Source organism: Macaca thibetana, chromosome 9 (genome assembly GCF_024542745.1).
Source record: "Macaca thibetana thibetana isolate TM-01 chromosome 9, ASM2454274v1, whole genome shotgun sequence".
Taxonomy (NCBI): Eukaryota; Metazoa; Chordata; class Mammalia; order Primates; family Cercopithecidae; genus Macaca; species Macaca thibetana.
In genome coordinates this window covers 70,151,384-70,171,054 of record NC_065586.1, presented here as the reverse complement: position 1 = coordinate 70,171,054, position 19,671 = coordinate 70,151,384, and the positions used below count along the sequence as shown (strand labels likewise).

Sequence of the window (19,671 nt, the reverse complement as noted above, 5' to 3'; positions counted from 1 at the left end):
GTCAAGCAAAGCCATATAGAGTAATGTACTGTAAGTAGTTAAAAATGGCAAGAGACTAGGAAAAAACCTGCATGTCAAAAAGGAATAATTTTTTTTTTTTTTTTTTTTTTTTTTGAGATGGAATCTCGCTCTGTCGCCCAGGCTGGAGGGCAGTGGCGCTACCTTGGCTCACTGCAACCTCCGCTTCCTGGGTTCAAGCAATTCTGCCTCAGCCTCCCGAGTAGCTGGGACTACAGGCATGCATGCGCCACCACACCCAGCTAATTTCTGTATTTTTAGTAGAGACTGGGTTTCACCATGTTGGCCAGGCTGGTGGCGAACCCCAGACCTCAGGGCATCCGCTCACCTCAGCCTCCCAAAATGCTAGGGATTACAGGCTTGAGCCACTGTGCCTGGCCTCCAATTCTATTTGTATCATTCCAGTTTTTTTCTCTTCTACTACTCAGAAAATTACACATCTTAATTTTTAATTTTAATGGTTACTATAGAAAAGCTGTATCCAATTGAATAGCTGTATTTCCTTTTTGCAATGATGGAAATTTTCTGTATTTGTACTGTCTGAGACTGTGGACATTAACCATATGTGTCAACTGAGCATATAAAATGTGATCAGAGTTCTAAAAGGATAAACTGATTTTTTTTCTTGTTTTTGAGACTCAGTCTCCCTCTGTCACCCAGGCTGGAGTACAGTGGCATGATCTCAGCTCACTGCAACCTACACCTTCCTGGTTCAAGATTCTCATGCCTCAGCCTCCAGAGTATCTGGGATTACAGGCTCGCACCACCAAGCCCAGCTAATTTTTTTTGTTGTTTTTTGAAATGGAATCTCATTCTGTTGCCCAAGCTGGAGTGTAGTGACACAATCTCAGCTCACTGCAACCTCCACTTCCTGGTTCAAGCAATTCTCATGTCTCATGCCTCAGCCCCCCTAGTAGCTGGGATGACAGGCCTGCACCACCACACCCAGTTAATTTTTGCATTTTTAGGAGACACAGGGTTTTACCATGTTGCCCAGGCTGGTCTTGAACTCCTGACCTCAAGTGATCCACCCACCTTGGCCTCCCAAAGTGCTGAGATTACAGGCATGAGCTACTGCGCCTAGCCTGATTTTTCATTTTATTAAAGTGCCACACATGAGTAGTGGCTACCATACTGAAAAGCACAGCTCTGTAATTCCCCACATAATGAATATGGCTGACTGTATCCTCATGGTGTAGTTTAACATGTTCCTCTACCTCCATATGTCCTTAAACTGTTGTCAGAATCTAGAAGTTTGATTATATTCAGGTTCAGTTCTTTTGGGCAAAAATACTTCATAAGTTGAATTGTGTAGTTCCTGTTGTATTAAATTACAACACCTATAACATGTGGTTATTTTCCTTTAGGGGATGCTCAGCTTGACTACATATGCCTGGGAGGAATAAGACTATGTGCATCTGTTCACATCTTTATTTTTAACAAAAAGCTCTGGAAGAAAACATAAGAAATTAACAAAAATGGTTATTTAAAAGAGATGCAGAGTAAACTAGGCTGATCGGGGCAGAGGTGGGAGTGAGATTATTCTAAATATACCTTCTTATGTTGCTGTGGTACCCAACCAAAAAAGTTAAGGCCGGGTGTGGTGGCTCACGCCTGTAATCCCAGCACTTTGGGAGGCCGAGGCAGGCGGATCACGAGGTCAGGAGATCGAGAACATCCTGGCTAACAAAGGGAAACCCCATCTCTACTACAAATACAAAAAATTAGCCAGGCGTGGTGGCAGGTGTCTGTAGTCCCACCTACTTGGCAGGCTGAGGCAGGAGAATGGCATGAACCCAGGAGGCAGAGCTTGCAGTGAGTCGAGATGGTGCCGCTGCATTCCAGCCTGGGCAACAGAGCGAGACTCCGTCTCAAAAAAAAAAAAAAAAAAAAAGTTAATAAATTTTAGTACAGATTCTTGTCCTATACTCCATGTCTAAGATCACAGCATCTGGGTATGAGGTCTTAAAAAAACCCATTCAAACATGTTTCCTCCACAATTCCGCACGCTACAGCTTAACCCTATCCACCGGGACACTGCAATGAGTGCAAGAAATAAAAGGTTGACAATCGTGAACTTTAGTCATTTTTATTATTAGTTTCTTCTCCTTTAGGTTCCACTGATCACTAAACAATTACATATCCCAACATTATTTTAATCTCTTGTAGGAATATCCTCATGAAGTGATACTTTATAATGACACACTGGATTCTTATTTACCAAGAAAGAGCTCTTCATTTGCTATTTCCCTTGTATTAAGCTACCAGATTCAGATTTTTTTTTCAAGAAAAGTTTCTCTCTTTATAAATGGCTTATTTCCTTCTCTCTGAAAAAAGAACTGTGTAACCTAATTTTCTGGCCTATGAAATCATTATTAAATAAAATTGATAAAATCAATGGTGTTCTAATTGAAAGGGATAAAAATGAGAATTCAGTGCTCCCAGGTTTTTTGTCTCCTATACCCTTTGGTCACTTAGTTTTCCAAGACACCAAAGAAAGCAATTCAAAAAAGTAGTAGAACCTAGTGAAAAACACTCTGAAAATAAATGGTATTTTAATTCATCACAATTCTTATTTTGCTCAAGACTGAGAAATTCAGAGGCAAATTTAATGCAATATTATATTAACTGTAAGCATATTTGCTTTTTTCCTTGTTATATTTAATACTTCCAGGAGTCTTAATAATTATCTCTATTATATAACTACATGTATGTTTGTATATTTCAAAACCATTACGAAAGGTGAAATTGTATATATACAGTCTATATTCATATTCACAACTTAATTCATATGAACAATGTAAAGTAAAATGGTTTCCCTTAAAATGATTCACTTTGGTATTAAAATATGATCAGAGATTTTGAAAATTATGGCAATAAAATGTTTTAGGGAATAGTGGAAACGCTCTAAAATAGGCTCTACATAGTTTTATCAATGTGATTTTAAAAAAGAAAAAGAACATAGACCAAAAATAGTATGATGTTATTCAACACACTGGAATAGTTCATCAACTTTAAATTCTTATACAAATATTTTTCCTAGTCCTATATTGCATGAAGATTCCATCTATGGAATCACAATATAGGGAGGAAATAACTTCCATGTTAAATATACATAAAGCCATTTTATATTAAATAACAACACAAAATTTTAACCAAACATTAGCATACTGCTTCCTTGATATTCCTCTGAGCGTAAAGATTTTTGAATCTTAAACTCCTAACTTTAACAGATGGATCAGATGTTTCAGCTCCTAAGTGTCAGTCTTTCACAAGAAATGAATTAGTCACACAGACCTCTTCTAGCTTTGAAAAAATCTGAAATCTATTCTAGGAATGCTGACTATTTCTACTGCCATGTTAACATTTTCTGGCATGTTACATGCAACCTTCTACGTTCAAAATACATAATTTTCATAAGCAATATAGCCACATAGAAAATACTGGAAGAAACCTGAAGTGATGAAGAAGCCAAATTCAACTTAAAATTTAACTATTTAGTGATACTAACGTAAATAATTCTACTAAAGAGAATTAGATGAACAGATAACCTTCACCAAATGTTTCCAGGGCAACAAAATCCATTCAAGGGATTAGTAAGATAAAAACTTCTCAAAATACTACTAAGACATTATTTGCCTTTTCCATTCATTCTTTCATCAGTGTACAGAGCAGCAGGCTACTTGGGTTTTGTCTGGCAAAACAAAACTATGTCTGCATAGCGCTGACTTATGAAAAACTGCTCGTGTTTTAAAAACTTCACCTTAGTTTTTAATACAGTAAGTATCAATAGATACAACCCAAATAAATCAAGCAACGAAGGTTTTGAGCAAGTGGTAGTACAAGTTGAAAAGGGAGACAGGAAAGCGGGTTCCAATTTAAAGGAAGAAATCTGCAGAACTAAGTAAATGCAGACATTCAAGGTCGAAAAACATTTAAGATGAAGGTGTTTTGAAGCCCAGGTGAGACTTCAAATTAAATCTCAAAATGGCAGCTGGTTTCACATGAAGATAATAAATTATACTTTAAACACATTATTTCAAACCCAAATATGGGACATTAATGTAAAGCTTCCAAACAGTAGAGATGGCAGATCAAATTGAAGAAAGGCCAATCTTTAATTGCAGATTTGTGAGTAATTATGCAACATAGTACAAGTAAAATCTCCAAAGGAAGTAACAAGATTAAAACAACAACAACAAACAGTAGGCAAAGGACTGAATTTGAAATACCAAATTAAGAAGATAAGAGGAACTGCAGATGGGAAGGAAGGAGAAATAAAAGCCCAAGAGGATTAAATCATAGGGCTACAGAAATGAAGAAAGAGAAAGGGCTCAGAAAGAATATATAACATTACAAGTAAAGGAAATTTCTGTCTTTTACTTTGAGATACTGTGAATCACAAACCATTGGGAGAAGCAATATGGCAGAGTACAGAGATAACAGATTTGAAATCAGAAATCTGCATTCAAATTCCTGCCCTGACACTTACTGATTGTGTGATTTCAAAAACTCTTGAGTTTTTCATAAGTCAGCACTATGCATAGTTTTGTTTTGCCAGACAAAACAGTAAACAGATTGTGAGCTGCTGTTTTTCTACTTAGCTCATGTATTCTATAATTAAAACAATAGTTCTACAATATAAGATAAATCAACATTTTCATCAATGGGTTTAAGAGAATAATTTCATAAACTAGCTAGAATATAAAATATAAATTCTACACAAAAGGATTTTATCCAATTCTATAATTTCAGACAATGTTTCAACATTAACAATTTAGTAAACACCAGTTGTAAAACTAAAAGTACATAATCCTTAAAAATTTGTTAGATTAAGAATTTTGTATCTAATAAAAGTGTTAAGCTGGACGCCACAGCTCACACCTCTAATCCCAACACTTTGGGAGTCTAAAGCAGGAGGACTGCTTGAGCCCAGACGTTTAAGACTGGCCTGGGCAACACAGTCAGACTCCATCTCTACAAAAAGCAAAAAAAATTAGCCAGGCATGGTGGCTCATGCCTGTAGTCCCAGCTACTTGTGGGGCTGAGGTGGGAGGATCTCTTGAGCCCAAAAGGTCAAGGCTCCCATGACCTGTAATTATGCCACTGTACTCCCACCTGGGCAACAGAGTGAGACCCTGTCTTTATGGGGAAAAAAAAAAAAAAAGTCTGCTAAAATCCACACTAGAAAAACTATCTGAAATTAGGCAGACATATGATCACTATCAAATCTCCTAACAAACAAAATTAGCAGTATTTGTTGTCATTAAATCTACATCACCAAAAATCATATTAGTATTCAAATAACAATCCCTCATCCAAACTCTTCCAACATATTTTAGTATTAAAAATTTATTGGATTTTTATAAAGTTAAATGTAGCTTATTTTATTTTATTTTATTTTTTTGAGGCAGAGTATCACTTTGTCACCCAGGCTAGAATGCAGTGGCATGATCATGGCTCAATGTAGCCTTGACCACTCAGGCTCAAGCCATCCTCCCACCTCAGTACCCAAAGGAGCTGGGACCACAGGCGCACACCACCACGCCTGGCTACTTTTTGTATTTTTAGTAGACAGGATTTCACCATGTTGCTCAGGCTGGTCTTGAACTCCTGAGCTCAAATGATCTGCCTGCCTTGGCCTCCTGAAGTGCTGAGATTACAGATTTGAGCCACCACGCTTGGCCTATAGCATACATGATGGTAGTTGATTATGGTAAGACAGTACAAGTCCTTACATTATGCTAGTTAACTATGGTAATACAGTACAATTCTTAGGCAATACATAACACCTCTGAAGGATTTAGAACAGAACCCTAAAAGTTAAGCACATTAATATTTCTCCTATAAAAAATACTCAATTCTTATTAAGCTCTACTAAAAAAATGAGTTTAGTCAGGTTTTGCTTCCAAACGAATCATTAAAAAATGGAGTTGCTACAGCTATTTGAATTTCAGAACTGCAGATAAAGAATAGTGGACTTACAGCTATTTATCTGATCAACACTGACAGAGTATAAACTAGGGTTTTATGATATATACGATCTAAAAAAGCCAAGCTTGCCCTCTCTTGCTAATTTCTGAAACACTGATGTAGCTCTCCTGAAATTTCTATTTCACTGTGAGGGATTATGGTTCACTTCCTAATATAAAAACTCAATGCTATTTCTTATTTGTAAATATTTAGTAAGTTAGATATTTATACTTCATACACATTAAAACAAATTAATATTTACAAAGCTTTGGGATATACCTGGACACATAAAAGCAGAACATACCATCTTTTCTGAAAATCAGAGTTATAAAAAAAAAAATCAGTATGACAAGACTCTAACATCTGAACATCAAATAACAAATTTAAAAGTTTCAAGAAAATGCTCCTTTCATTATTCAAAAAGAGTGGAGTGAAATATTACCATGTGATCAGTTAACATACTTTTGCTTCCAAGGGAAAGAAAAAGGAACCAAAACACACTTAAACCTTAAGTAAATTTATTCTCCCAAAATGAAAACTCTCATAAGAGAAAAATCCAACAGTAGTATGTAGGATTCAGAAAAACTTTGGTCAGTCACATTTTCTCCTGCTACCATGTCAATGCTATTAACCTCTCTATGTCAGCTTTGCCTTCAAATTGGTTTACCTTAAAGTAGAAAAACATCTGAAGCAGTTCCAGACTCATACCCACACAATGCCATCCTTGGAATCACTCCAATTGGATCCATTTATGGCCTGTACCAATCAATGGAGTTCTATTCTGTAATTTAGCTTAGAAAAATCATGGCCTACCCTGTATTCAAACCACACAACTGGATAAAAGACAGAATGGATACTGGGGAGGGGAACGTACACAGTGCCATAAGAGAAACAAAAAATTTACAATTAACAGTAAATAGTAAGGTCAGGTGTGGGTGCCTCACACCTGTAATCCCAGCATTTTGGGAGGCCAAGCTGGGAGGCTCACTTGAGGCCAGGAGTCCAAGACCAGCCTGGCAACAAAGTGAGACCTCATCTCCACAAAAGAAAAAATTAAAAAATTAGTTGGGTGTAGTAACACATGCCTGTAGTTCCAGCTATTCAGGAGGCTGAGGTGGGAGGATTGCCTGAGTTGAGGGGTACCAGGTGGCCGTGAGCAATGATCACACCACTGCACTCCAGCCTGGGTAACAGGGCAAGACCCTGTCTCAAAAAAAGCAAATAGTAATAGAAACTTGAGATGGTTAGTATGAATTAAAATATTCAAGTAACTTATGATATTCCTTTATTATTCAGTAAGCATTTACGAACACCTAAGTAAATGCTATGTACTGTACTAAATATGTGAAGATGACAGAAAATGAATTGTAGACCTAAAGACAGAAAATGAATTTTATACTTAAAGACATTCCTTGTATACAACTTAAAATTGTCTAAAAATAATATATAAAATTTATAAATACAGGGAAATAGCCTGTGTATGCTTTCAATTACATTGAAGTATCTAGTTAACATTTTTACTTTCACATGCAATAATATCCCTATACGAAGACGATAAGGTTTTGCATGATAAAATTTCTATAGTTCAATTATTCTAATGAATGAAAACATTCCCTACTTAAAATTATTGGAACTTATTGGAATTCCCTATTTAAAATTATTGGAAATTATTGGAATTCCCTATTTAAAATATATGCTAGAACATATAAATGATGGGTCAAAAGATCATATAAAACAATAGCCCCTTTAATTTTACACAGAAACACAATTAACATTTATTGGGTGATCATCACCTTCTTTTAAAACTAGCTAGTGGTAACAACTGCACAAGTTTATGTCCTACCATTGGGGCAATTTAGTCATATTCCTATATTCAAATCTTTGTCACCAATAGCAGTAACAAATTCAAGAGTGTGAAAAATAGTTGGCATACTTATGTCAGTCATAGAAGTCTTTCTACCTACCAGGAAAACCAATTTTGCTATAGTAAACCTATCAAGGTCATATTGACCAATGAAGTAAAAATCACTTTCATTCATTCATACATTCAACATTTTGTAAACAGACCAGAAATTAGCATTTTTAATAATGATGCAAGACAACGTAAATGTCAGACTGACATAAAGATACAAGGAAATGTAACGCTACCAACTCAATAAGAAACTTAAATGAGAAAACTAAGCAGAAATGGGTAGACCCAAACACAAAAAGGGGTTTTCTTTATATGCAAAATTATAAATCACTTTAAATTTCCTAAACATGAATATTATTCATATTTAAGACAGACGTTTTGCAAAATAACTTATCAGCTGATACACATCTCAGAACAGTTTAAACTCTTCATTCCCAAGTTATCCCCTAAATACAAGCAAATTTATGGGTTTGGCCTTTAAAACACAGTATGATTTTTTTATTGTCCTTTTCTCTATTGAAAAAACCAGACATATTTTGTTAAATACTTACACTTTAGACAGAACTGGCTTGAAAACAGAAAAACAATCAACCTAAGCATCAAAGAAAGGTAGACAGATGGGTGGATGGATGGATGGATAGATAAGCAAATAAATCACTGAGAACATAAATGGAAGCTAAGTTAAACAAGAGGAGAGTAAATTGATGTCTGCTCTTTAATTAATATCACAATATTATTCAAGGATAAATATTATGCAACAGTACTTCTCAACTGCCAGTTTTCCTTACATTACACTATCAATTTTCTAGAAAAATTCCTCAAAAAGTAGAACAGCAGTAATGTCAAAAATGTATCCCAAGACAAAACTAAGTAATGGGGCTAAAAAAGAAGCTCAAAATGAAAAAGGTTCACAATGTGCTATATATATTTCAACTTCTTCAACAACTTGGTCCTCATGCATAAAAAGGGCTTAGATATTTTGTTAGCAAAGATAATTTCAATACAGATAACCCAAAAGGTTCTCAAGCCATTTTTTTTAAAAGTTGACAAACTATTTGAAATTATCCAATATAACCTAATGAAAACTCTACTAATTCAACTTATTACTTAAAAGATTAGAAAGTAATATCACTATAACCCCTGGTTGAAAAAATAAAAATAAAATCTTACTTTCTTTTTATCAAAGTACATATGTTCATACTGTACAAGAAATATGTTTGCTACCACGGTGTGGTAAAAAAATAATTTAATCCCAAAGATATCCATGTCCTAATCCCGGGATCCTACAACTGTTACATTACATGGGAAAGGAGAATTAAAGTTTATATGGAGTCATGGTTCACAGGCGGCAAGATTATCCTGGATTATGTCAACTGGCCCAAAGTAATCAACAAGGCACTTAGAAGTGTAAGCGGTAAGCAGGAGAGTCAGAAGGAGATGACTAGGGAAAAATGGTCAGAGAGCTACAATTGGGTTGGCTTTTTTTAAGATGGAGGAAGGGGGCCATGAGCCAAGGAATGTGGATAGCTTCCAAAAACTAGAAAAGGAAAGAAAATGGATCTCTCCTAGAATAAACAGTCTTGCCACACTTTGATTTTAGCCCAGCAAGATTCAGGTCTTTTCATCATAGTTTCATCTCTAGAACTACCAAATATTAAGCGTATAACATTTAAACCACCAACATTACGTTAATCAGTTAAAACAATTATAGAAATTTAATGCACGTGGCAATTCCTCATACATAAGACCCAAAATAAGAATAACTGATTGTCTTTGAGACACAGCATTCCCTCAACTACTTTCAAGTTCTTATCATTATCCTTCCGAATCATGTGCCACAGGTGTATTCAGCCAGGACTTCTAATATACTTATAGGTTTTTAATTAAACATATTTGTAGCTTTAAAAAAAAAAATCACAAGCTAGCCTATTCAACATTTTCCATATAATTTCATTTTATATATTTGTTTATTTACAGACAGGATCTCATTCTGTTGCCCAGGCAGAAGTGCAGTGGCATAATCTTGGCTCACTGCAGTCTCAACCTCAACCTCGCTGAGCTCAGGTGATCCTCCCACCTCAGCCCTCCGAATAGCTGGAACCACAGGCGTTGCACCACTATGCCCGGCTAATTTCTGTATTTTTTGTAGGAACAGGGTTTCACCATGTTGCCCAGGCTGGTCTCAAACTCCTGCGCTCAAGTATCTTCCCATCTCAGTCTCCCAAAATGTTGGGTTTACAAGCATGAGCCACTGTGCCCAGCCTAATTTCATTTAACTTAAAATCTACTCTGCAGTAATCACAGTCTAACAGGAATATTACATTATGTTAATGCTAAACTGTTCCAAGTTTCGTTTAAGAAATATGAATGTAAGAAAATCTGGAAATAAATCTAAAATGGTAGATTCTAGGCTAAAAAAACTAAATTAGTAATATTCAAATTTTCAAATAAAGACTTAGATAAAAAACTCATCAAGGGTTCACATAGTTATGGTTCAACATACATTTTTCTTTTTTTGGTAAAATTAGATACGGTGAAATGTAAAGATAGTATCAATTCAATAAGTTTTGACAAATATATATATTTATATATATATTTACTTGTGTAAATATATATACCTGTGTAACCAACAATCAGGATAGGAAACATTTCCATCACCTGAAGAAACTCTTTCCCATTCTTTCCAGTCAATCTCTACCATCCACAGATAATTTATTTTTTAATATCCAGCTTAATACCTTACCATTTACTAATATATGTAAACCTCCTCTTTACAACACTTAAATTCTCAACTAAGAAAGCAATAAAGTCATTTATATATACATTTTTTTTTTCCTTTTTTAGAGATGGGGGGGTCTCACCTATGTTGCCCAGGCTGGACTCCAAGTCCTGGGCTCTAGCAATCCTCTCACCTCAGCCTTTTACACAAACAAAATAAAAGTAGTTACTGATGGAACTCCCAATTTCTAGAACCACTAACATCAGCAATACTTCTTAAGGAAGATTATACACTTTTGTACGAAAATAACCAGCCAAAACCTTCAAAACTACTTCTATTTCCTGTTAGAAACACCTATTAGCAAAACATACCTATTTTGCAATGTCGAGTCAACATTAATACATGCCACATTAACTATATCACTGACTACAGTGATAAAACCCGAGTTTACAAAAACATTCAGAAACTATTAAAACAGGTAGGTAAAAAACATTAGGTAGATACCTGTACAGATATTACAGTGAATTTGGAATTGTAAGCTTGCATGCATACAAGGGGAAAAAAATATTCCTAAATTTGAAATTTTCAGTGAAAAAATAAGTGGCTCAGGGCACTACAAATAAATTTCATAGATAACGTATTCATAAATCAACCTTGGGAAGTCTAGTCTATGTCTTGTCTCTACTACGCCCCTTACCTTCAAGCTGCCCCTCAGTGAGAATGCACTTGGGAACACAACAGAGCATAGTACAGCTCAAAATCACGCACATACCTATGCTACTCAAAGAAAACACTGGCAGTGTCACACATAAGAAAGCAAAAGAAAAAAAAAGACAATCAATTCTGCATGGCATTTAACATTTTAATTGACATTTTTCGTCTTATTTAAAACCATATAAAACCCAGAAACAGCTTGACTCCAAAGCACTGCATCTTTCTAACAAAAAAAGTACACTGGGCACAGAAAGAAAGAGATTACCCTCCATACCAAAATTTTTCACTTTTATAAACCTTTCCGGTTAGAAAGCCAAGCATCTATTAAGGTGAGGATGAACCCGGGCACCGCCACCACCACCACGGCCTCTGCCTCTAAAACACAAAGGAATCCCCGGACTGTGTAGGAACGTCTCTGTCCTTTCCTCCCTCCCCTTCAGCAAACTTACAGGACAAGTTTTAAGTCTCGAGCTACAACACTATGCACACTTTTCCAAGAAAAGAGATGCCAGGGAAGCTGGCCACCTATCGCTATGAGTGGTCCGCCCCCTACCCCTACCTGCCCGCGCGGCGCCGGACTCGCAGCTCCGCCTTTTGGGGAGGTCTCCGCGGCCGCCCAGGCGCCACAGCGGGCAGCTGCGGTCGACCCCTCCGGGATTGGGGGCAGGGCGGCCTCCGCGGCTATCCCGGGAGTCCCGCTCCGACACCGCCTCCCCTGGGGAAGCCGCTCGCAGAGAGGCAGGGACCCAGGCAAGGGATGCGGGCAAACAAGCCAAGGGCTCGGCAGAGGGGCGTGACCGCCAGTTGGCCGGGCTGAGCGAGGTGCCAGAGGGAAGCCCGCAAGGTACGTCTGCGAGAGCCGGGTGCGGACGCGGCAGGGGGGAAGGGGGGCGCTCGCTCTCTTACCGCCAGGTCCGGATTGCGGCTGTCCCTGTGTGACACGGCTCGGATGACCCCCGCTCGCCAGCCGCGTCCGCTCTCCCAGCGCTCCGGACGCGCCTCGTCGCTGACCGCCACACACAGGAACCGCTTCCCCACCAGCTCCGGCCGCGTCTCCACCGCCATAGCCGTCGCTGCCGAAGCGACCGCTGCCTCCTCCAGTGCGAGGGAACCCGTGAAACCTCGCTCCTACCGGCCGCTCATGCTGAGGAGAGCGAACCGGGGCACGGCAGCGGCCCCGAACGAGCGCAGACTCGGGGCGCACTGGCCGCTCTGCCCCGGACACAGCGACCTCGGTCCCTCCCCCAAACACTCCTCTGGAATCCCAGATTCGCAGCGTTGGGCTGCAGCGCCACACAAGAAAACTGAGAGAAAACCCAACACGGCCGTCGAACACCCAGAGGCAGCCCAGCCGCCGCCACCGCACCGCGGCCAGTACTGCTCCGTCTCCGTCCCCGGGCAGCGGCGACGCGCAGCGCGTCTCCTTCCGCCGGCGCGGGCGGGGCAGGAGCCGCGGGAGGGTCGGCGGAACCACCGCAGACGGAAAGTAGTGCCCAGCCTTGCGGAGGCGGCGGCCGCCACGGGGTCCTCCGAGATCCAGAGGTGGCGGCGGCGGCAGACCAAGAAATGAAGCCGGCCGCGGGGAAGTAGGCGACAGCTATTCAAAGCTTTTGGGGGTCTACCTGTGTATTCGTTGCTCCCTCAGAAGTGGAGGTGAGGGGAAAGTGAAGTGTAGTGGTTCCACTTTGATCACAAAATAAACTCCAGGGTTGACGCCTCACCCCCGGCGCGATGTTCAGAGCACACGGCGCCCGCCGCCTGAGTTAGCCTGAATTAGCAGTACCGCAGTACCAGCAGCAGAGCAGGACAACACTTCTACTGAAAACTAAGCCCCAAAGTCACAGCAGAACCAACCGTTCATGACTTCAAGGGAAAACGAAGGGGAAAATATCATCCTTTTCTTTTGTAGCGATACTAATTACATGTTTAAGCTATTCAGAGATTTAAATTCGTCACTGCTTTATTATAAGAACAGTAAATGCTCCGTGGCGGGCCCTTGTCAACGTCCTGAAATTTCACAAACCTTGTCTGCGACAGTCTTAGTGCTTTTAGTACTAGTACATAGCTCAAACACACAGGTAGGTCGGATAATAACAGCAGAGAAAATCCCCAGATTCAGTTATTAGAAAATACCACGGAAACAAAAGGATTTTAACCAATCACAATTCAAGAAAATAAATTATATTTATTTCCCATCCAATTACAATAGGACTCCCTAACCTACACACAGATCTCTTGGAACACTCTTCTTTGATCAACTTCTTTAATTGTTATAAATCAAACCTCCCTACAGATGTCAGCGAGCAGTTCGATTTCAGGCACACTTTATACTGCTTTTTTATAGGTAGTTTTAAAAATCCCAGTTGTGGTTTTTCAGTGGCATTAGTGATTACAGTCCGCTTAAAAATTCTTCTAGTCCAATAAAATATTCTAAATTTCAGTCTCTTAGAGATTTTCCTGAACCTCTATTTAAAAAAAGTTTAGTAATCTGAATGTTTAAATAACTATAAGGCTTTTATCTGTTTTCTCTAGAACACTCAAGCTTGGCAATTTGAAATGGAGAAACATGACCACTGCTAATAGGTTAGAAACCAAAATTATAAGGAAGATGGATTTTAATAATCATGGTCGAATTTTGCTAATCTAAAGACCAAACACAGAACTGTAATAAATAGGCTGGGCGCGGTGCCTAACGTCTGTAATCCCTGCACTTTGGGAGGCGGATCACCTGAGGTCAGGAGTTCGAGACCAGCCTGGCCAACATGATGAAACCCCCTCTCTACTAAAAGTACAAAAAATTAGCTGGGGGTGGTGGCGCGCGCCTGTAATCCCAGCTACTCAGGAGGCAGCACTCGGAGAATCGCTTGAACCTGGGAGCCGGAGATTGCAGTGAGCCGAGATCGCACCACTGCACTCCAACCCGGGCAACAAGAGCAAAAACTCAGTCCCCCGAAAACAACAACAACAAGCTCTAATAAATTAAAAAGGCAAAACATATCCAAAAATGCACATTGGCAAGTTGAGAGAAAAACTTAATTTTGCTTGGGCAATTTTATTTCCAAGTCCACTTTTTCAGTGTACACTGTATAATGAAGAATTACAGATGAAGATTTCTAAAATCAATGTAGATTAAGGAGCCAGTAAAGTGGCTTGGTGACAATAATCCAACATATGTAAGGATACAAGAGAGCCGGGCGCGGTGGCTCACGCCTGTAATCCCAGCACTTTGGGAGGCCGAGACGGGCGGATCATGAGGTCAGGAGATCCAGACCATCCTGGCTAACACGGTAAAACCCCGTCTCTACTAAAAATACAAAAATATTAGCCGGGCGCAGTGGCGGGCGCCTTAGTCCCAGCTACACGGGAGGCTGAGGCAGGAGAATGGCATGAACCCGGGAGGCGGAGCTTGCAGTGAGTGGAGATCGGGCCACTGCACTCCAGCCTGGGCGACAGAGCGAGACTCCGTCTCAAAAAAAAAAAAAAAAAAAAAGAGTAGGGAGATCAACATCCAGATACCAACTCATCAATGATCCGCTTTGTGACCATGCGCATGATGCAATTGTAAAAATGCAAAAATGCCTGAATCCTAATTTTCAGTGATATCCTAGGAGCAAATGAAAAATAGATAAAGTCATTTGAGAAAAACATGCAAATTCATCAGTTATTACATAAATCCCACTCACCAAATTACATTCTTAGGAGTATAGGTTGCTGGTTGCCTTACATAAATAAAAACTGCCAGCTGTTTTCAATTTTGTAGGCAAACTGCTCTACATGGGCCCTTAGGAACTCCCACTACATGTTGAATTCCACCCTTTTCAGTCTTCTGAAAAGCACGTAATCCAACAAACCAATCAAAATATTTCATGTATAGAAACAAAGTTTTTCAGGAGGGCATATATCCCTGTAATATTTTTAATCAAATATCTTAATATTCTTAGAACTATAGGCCAAATTCTGTTCTACTAATCCCTTGACTACAGTCAATGCCTAGAGTTTACACCAATTCATGGATATTTTGCTGTTGGAAAAACTTAAAAGTACATTTTTAAAAATGTAGAATAAAAAGTCATTAAAGATTTTTTGCTTGTTTGCTGGCATTTTTTGCTTCGTTTTGTATCAAGGGGTATTTGTATTATTTTATTTTTGCCAGCAAATCATAACTTTGTAAATAACAATGAATTAAAAAATTTTTTCAAGTCGGTTTTGAAACTTCAGAGTATTTGTTTCTTAATGTTTCCTTACATTCTTTACTTCCATAAAGATACTCGGAAACAGAAGAGTGATGGTATTTGTTTTCATTATACAGGCAGAAAGAATGACAGTGAAGTACTTAAAATAACTAAGTTTACTTATAGAAGCTGAAAATTAGAAATATAAATTAGATTTTCTAGTCTTTCCATCGCCACATGTAAATATGTCCATTAAATATGCCTACACACACATCAATTCAAGCAAACCTCATACATCAAATATCTTAATCTATACCAAAGACTGGGAGATTATTTGATTTTTTCCCTTTTTAGAAGTTCACAAAAATTTATTCATAAAAACAACTTGGGCTAGGTGGTGGCATGTGCCTGTTGTCCCAGCTTCTCTGGAGGCTGAAACTGGAGGATCTCTTGAGTCCAGGACTTCTAGTTCAGGCTGGGCAACATCACAAGACCCTGTCTCTAAAAAAATCTTTAAAATACAAAGAAACCCCACAAACTATTTCGTTTGTTTTTTAAAAAACTGACTTATAAAGGAAGAAAATGTATTCACTGCATAAGAACCATAATTATCTACTTAATTATCAGTGATTAACAGTTCATGAAGTTTAGTTTGAATAAGCAAAAGCCTAGTAGTTACAGATTTTTCACTTTTTGACTTGGTATGTAATTGTGGAAAGGGTCAATCTTCTGTTGTCATACATACTAGTATTTTATGCCACTATACATGTCTACTTTATCAAAGATATTATCTAATATAGACAAAAAGTTTAACACATCTTTTGTAATAATATTAGCCACCACTTGTAGAACACCTACTATGTGTCAGACAGTATACTAAGTACTTTACATACGTAATCTCACTTTAAGGATGAGGAAAATGAAGTTTAGAGAAGTTCAGTAACTTGCCTAAGAATACACATGAAGAAACTGGTTTTCGAAACCAGATCTGTGATAACAAAGACTCCCTGCTATTAACTATTACACTAAAAAGTCACTTAAAAGAAACATGAAGGTCAGTTATCAAGTTGTTTCATCCTTATTTACAGTTTACTCATAATTGATGTGTTCAGTATTTATTTAGCACTTACTATGTGGGTCACATCCTGCAAGGTTCTGGAGATAGGACCTCTATTCTTGAGAAGCTCACAGTCTATCTGGAAAGATAGACAACAGAAATGCTTTGGTTTATTTAATTAAGGAACTATCAATAGAATTTCATCCAAATTTAATGCATTTTAATAAATATTTTTCAAATCTGTTATAACTTAAGGCTTTTATTGTCAAATGTAAATAATGGACTGCTTTTATGAAGTCTTAGATTATATATATAGATATGGCTAAGAATTATGCAAGCCACTATTAAAATGAAGGAAACCAAGAGTTTCAACTGAATTATGCAAGTGGAAGACCAAGAATAAATGGAATATAAATTTATGTTCTTTTTTTAATTAAACTTCAAATAATTTGTATTTAGGGTTTGTATACCCTAAGCATTTATTTAAAATAAATTCCTCAATCACATTTATGATAATGAAAAATTAACTCAAATATCAAAATATCACTTCCTCAAGGAAACCATCCCTGATTCTCAGACTATGTAGTATTCCCCAATAAGAGATTTTCAAAACATGCCTTATTTGTCTTACTACTACAACTGTATTTACACCATTTATTGTGTAATTGATCATTTATATTTTTCCCTTTATTGGCTACATAAGCTCCATAAGGCATCTTTGTCTTGTTCACAACTATACTCCCAGCAGCTACTAGGCCTTGCTAAGAGATGATAATACATTTTACAGCATGAATGAATGAATATAGCAAAATGTACCTTTTTCTAAATCTAACCCAACTAAGAGGAACTTAGAATCTCAGACACAAATGAGAGTTCCTGTTCTTCCTACAGGGGTATTCATCATCTTCAAAATAATGTCTTCAATACATTATCTCATTTAATCATGGAGGTACAATGTTAAGCCTTTGAAAACATGCTTCGACAGAAAAGCAAGGTTTTTCCTGGGAAAATTTCTAAAGAACAGATACAGAAGGAAGAGTTACAATTCTCAAGAAAAACATTCATTTCATTACCAAACTACCAATTTAATACAAACCCAAAAATGATCCTATGAGTGTATATCCAAAACACTAGTCTATTCTTAGTCTTCTAAAAAGAACAGTCTCAAATAACATCCTTGATGGAGCCAATATACAAACATAACTTTCTGACTATCTTCTTGATGCCATGGAAGGAGGGAAAGAGAAGAAAAAAAGAAGATAAAAAAGAAATGAAGGAGGAAGTGAAGCAATCTCTATTGGGCCTTCTAATTGTATATTCTACACATCTGTTACCCAGTTTCCAGTTTAAATTCTGGCTGCATAGGAACATACCACTTCTTTTCAACATTCTCTTCTCTATTAAAAACAAGGTTAATTTTTAATGATAAAAAATTAAAAATTTAGAAAGAATACACAAAGCATTAGAAAATTCCTAATCTGCTCAGTGAGGAACTACAAGAAATAAAGAAATGGAAAGTTGCCATTGAGCACACAGTAAGTCTTCCCGGGGTGTCCCACAGCACTTTTTCTCTGTTCATCATCCCTCTCATAAACGCTCCAACTATTAACTACCATTAAAATATGCAAGTTTGCACTTTGCAAACAGGTTAGGTTCCAAAAGGGTCGTGTTCCTATTAATCTTACAAGCTTTCCCTATTGTTACAAGTTAATAGCAGCAGAGTAAAAGTCTTCTGTTTATATCCATGTAAGTTCATTAAGTAAAGGAGGTTCTAAACTTCTATTAAAACGATAAATGAAGGAAAGCCAATGTAAAATCTAAACTAAAAAGTAATACGAACTCAAAATCTCAGCATGCTAACCATATACTCCATCTATGTTCTTCCTCACCAATGAAGCTAGGTATTATATAGTGAACTTTATGATCAAGAACACACATAATTCAGCAAGGAACAAAGTATACTTTCCTGTCACGTGGTAGGTTCAAACCCCAAAATGTTAAAGGACTGACAAAAGTAATCTTGCTTAGCAAAACAAATATTGTTAGAAAGACTTCAGTATATGTTATTTCTCAAAGGTCTCAAAGAAGATATACATATGATTAATATTAATATTACTACATACTAATTACTAATATTAATACATACTAATATAATACAAACCAAAGTACCAAATAACCATTTTTAAACATCACTGTAAAACTGGTTCTTTCCTCTGCTTTCCAAGTTTGGTCATAAAACCATTATATTAAAACAAATAGGTCAGGCATAGCCTGTCAGTAGCTCTAGCCTGTAATCCCAACACAGTGGGAGGCTGGGCGGGGTGAATCACCTGAGGTCAGAAATCAGACTGACCGATATAGTAAAACGCCTTCTCCACTAAAAATACAAAAATTAGCTGGGCATGGTGGTCCATGGCTGTAGTGCCAACTACTCGGGAGGCTGAGGGAGGGGAATCACTTGAACCCGTGAAGCAAGAGACTCCAGTGGGCTGAGATCACGCCACTGAACTGAAGTCTGGGCAACAGAGTGAGACTCGGTCTCAAAAAAAACAAAAACAAAAACAAACAAATAGTCTATCAAAACTAACTTGAAATGGAAGAATTTTTGCAGTGTTCTGCATTAGAAATAAACTTTTGAATTGACACTTTTTAACCTTATATACCTTCTTCATCTATAATAGATAAAAATCCTACCTCAACTATTATATATTATTATATATAATAATAATTTCAACTATTCTAGCTACAAAAATTATCTTAAAAGCAATTGCTTCATTTGCTTTTATATCTAAATTTGCATGGATGCTTCTTTCCCCCACTTGCAATTTCTTTTCATTTTATTTATTTATTTTTTTGAGACAGAGTCTCCCTGTTGCCCAGGTTGGAGTGCAATGGCATAATCTCAGCTACTGCAACCTCCGCCTCCGGAGTTCAAGCAATTCTCATGCCTCAGCCTCCTGAGTAGCTGGGATTAAAGGCATGTGCCACCATGCCTGGCTAATTTTTGTATTTTTAGTAGAGACGGGGTTTCACCATGTTGGCCAGGGCTGGTCTCTAGCTCCTGACCTCAAGTGATCCGCCTGCCTCGGCCTCCCAAAGTGCTGCG

General features: G+C 37.9%; 2 protein-coding genes across 3 annotated transcripts in view; one reads left to right on the top strand and one right to left on the bottom strand.

The window, feature by feature from the left end:
• Positions 1 to 19,671, bottom strand: part of JMJD1C (jumonji domain containing 1C) — a 369,992-nt gene that overhangs the window by 300,618 nt on the left and 49,703 nt on the right. The window contains exon 2 of one of the 2 annotated variants that reach the window (XM_050803014.1): positions 16,639 to 16,704. The exons of the other annotated variant lie outside the window; for it this stretch is intronic. The gene's annotated coding sequence lies outside the window, so the exon portion shown is untranslated. The remainder of the gene's footprint in view (positions 1 to 16,638; positions 16,705 to 19,671) is intronic. 2 annotated transcript variants of the gene reach the window in all.
• On the top strand, positions 11,977 to 13,284 carry LOC126962169 (uncharacterized). Its single transcript, XM_050803087.1, has one exon. The coding sequence runs from the start codon at positions 12,286 to 12,288 to the stop codon at positions 12,904 to 12,906; it is 621 nt and encodes a 206-aa protein (XP_050659044.1). The 5' UTR covers positions 11,977 to 12,285; the 3' UTR covers positions 12,907 to 13,284.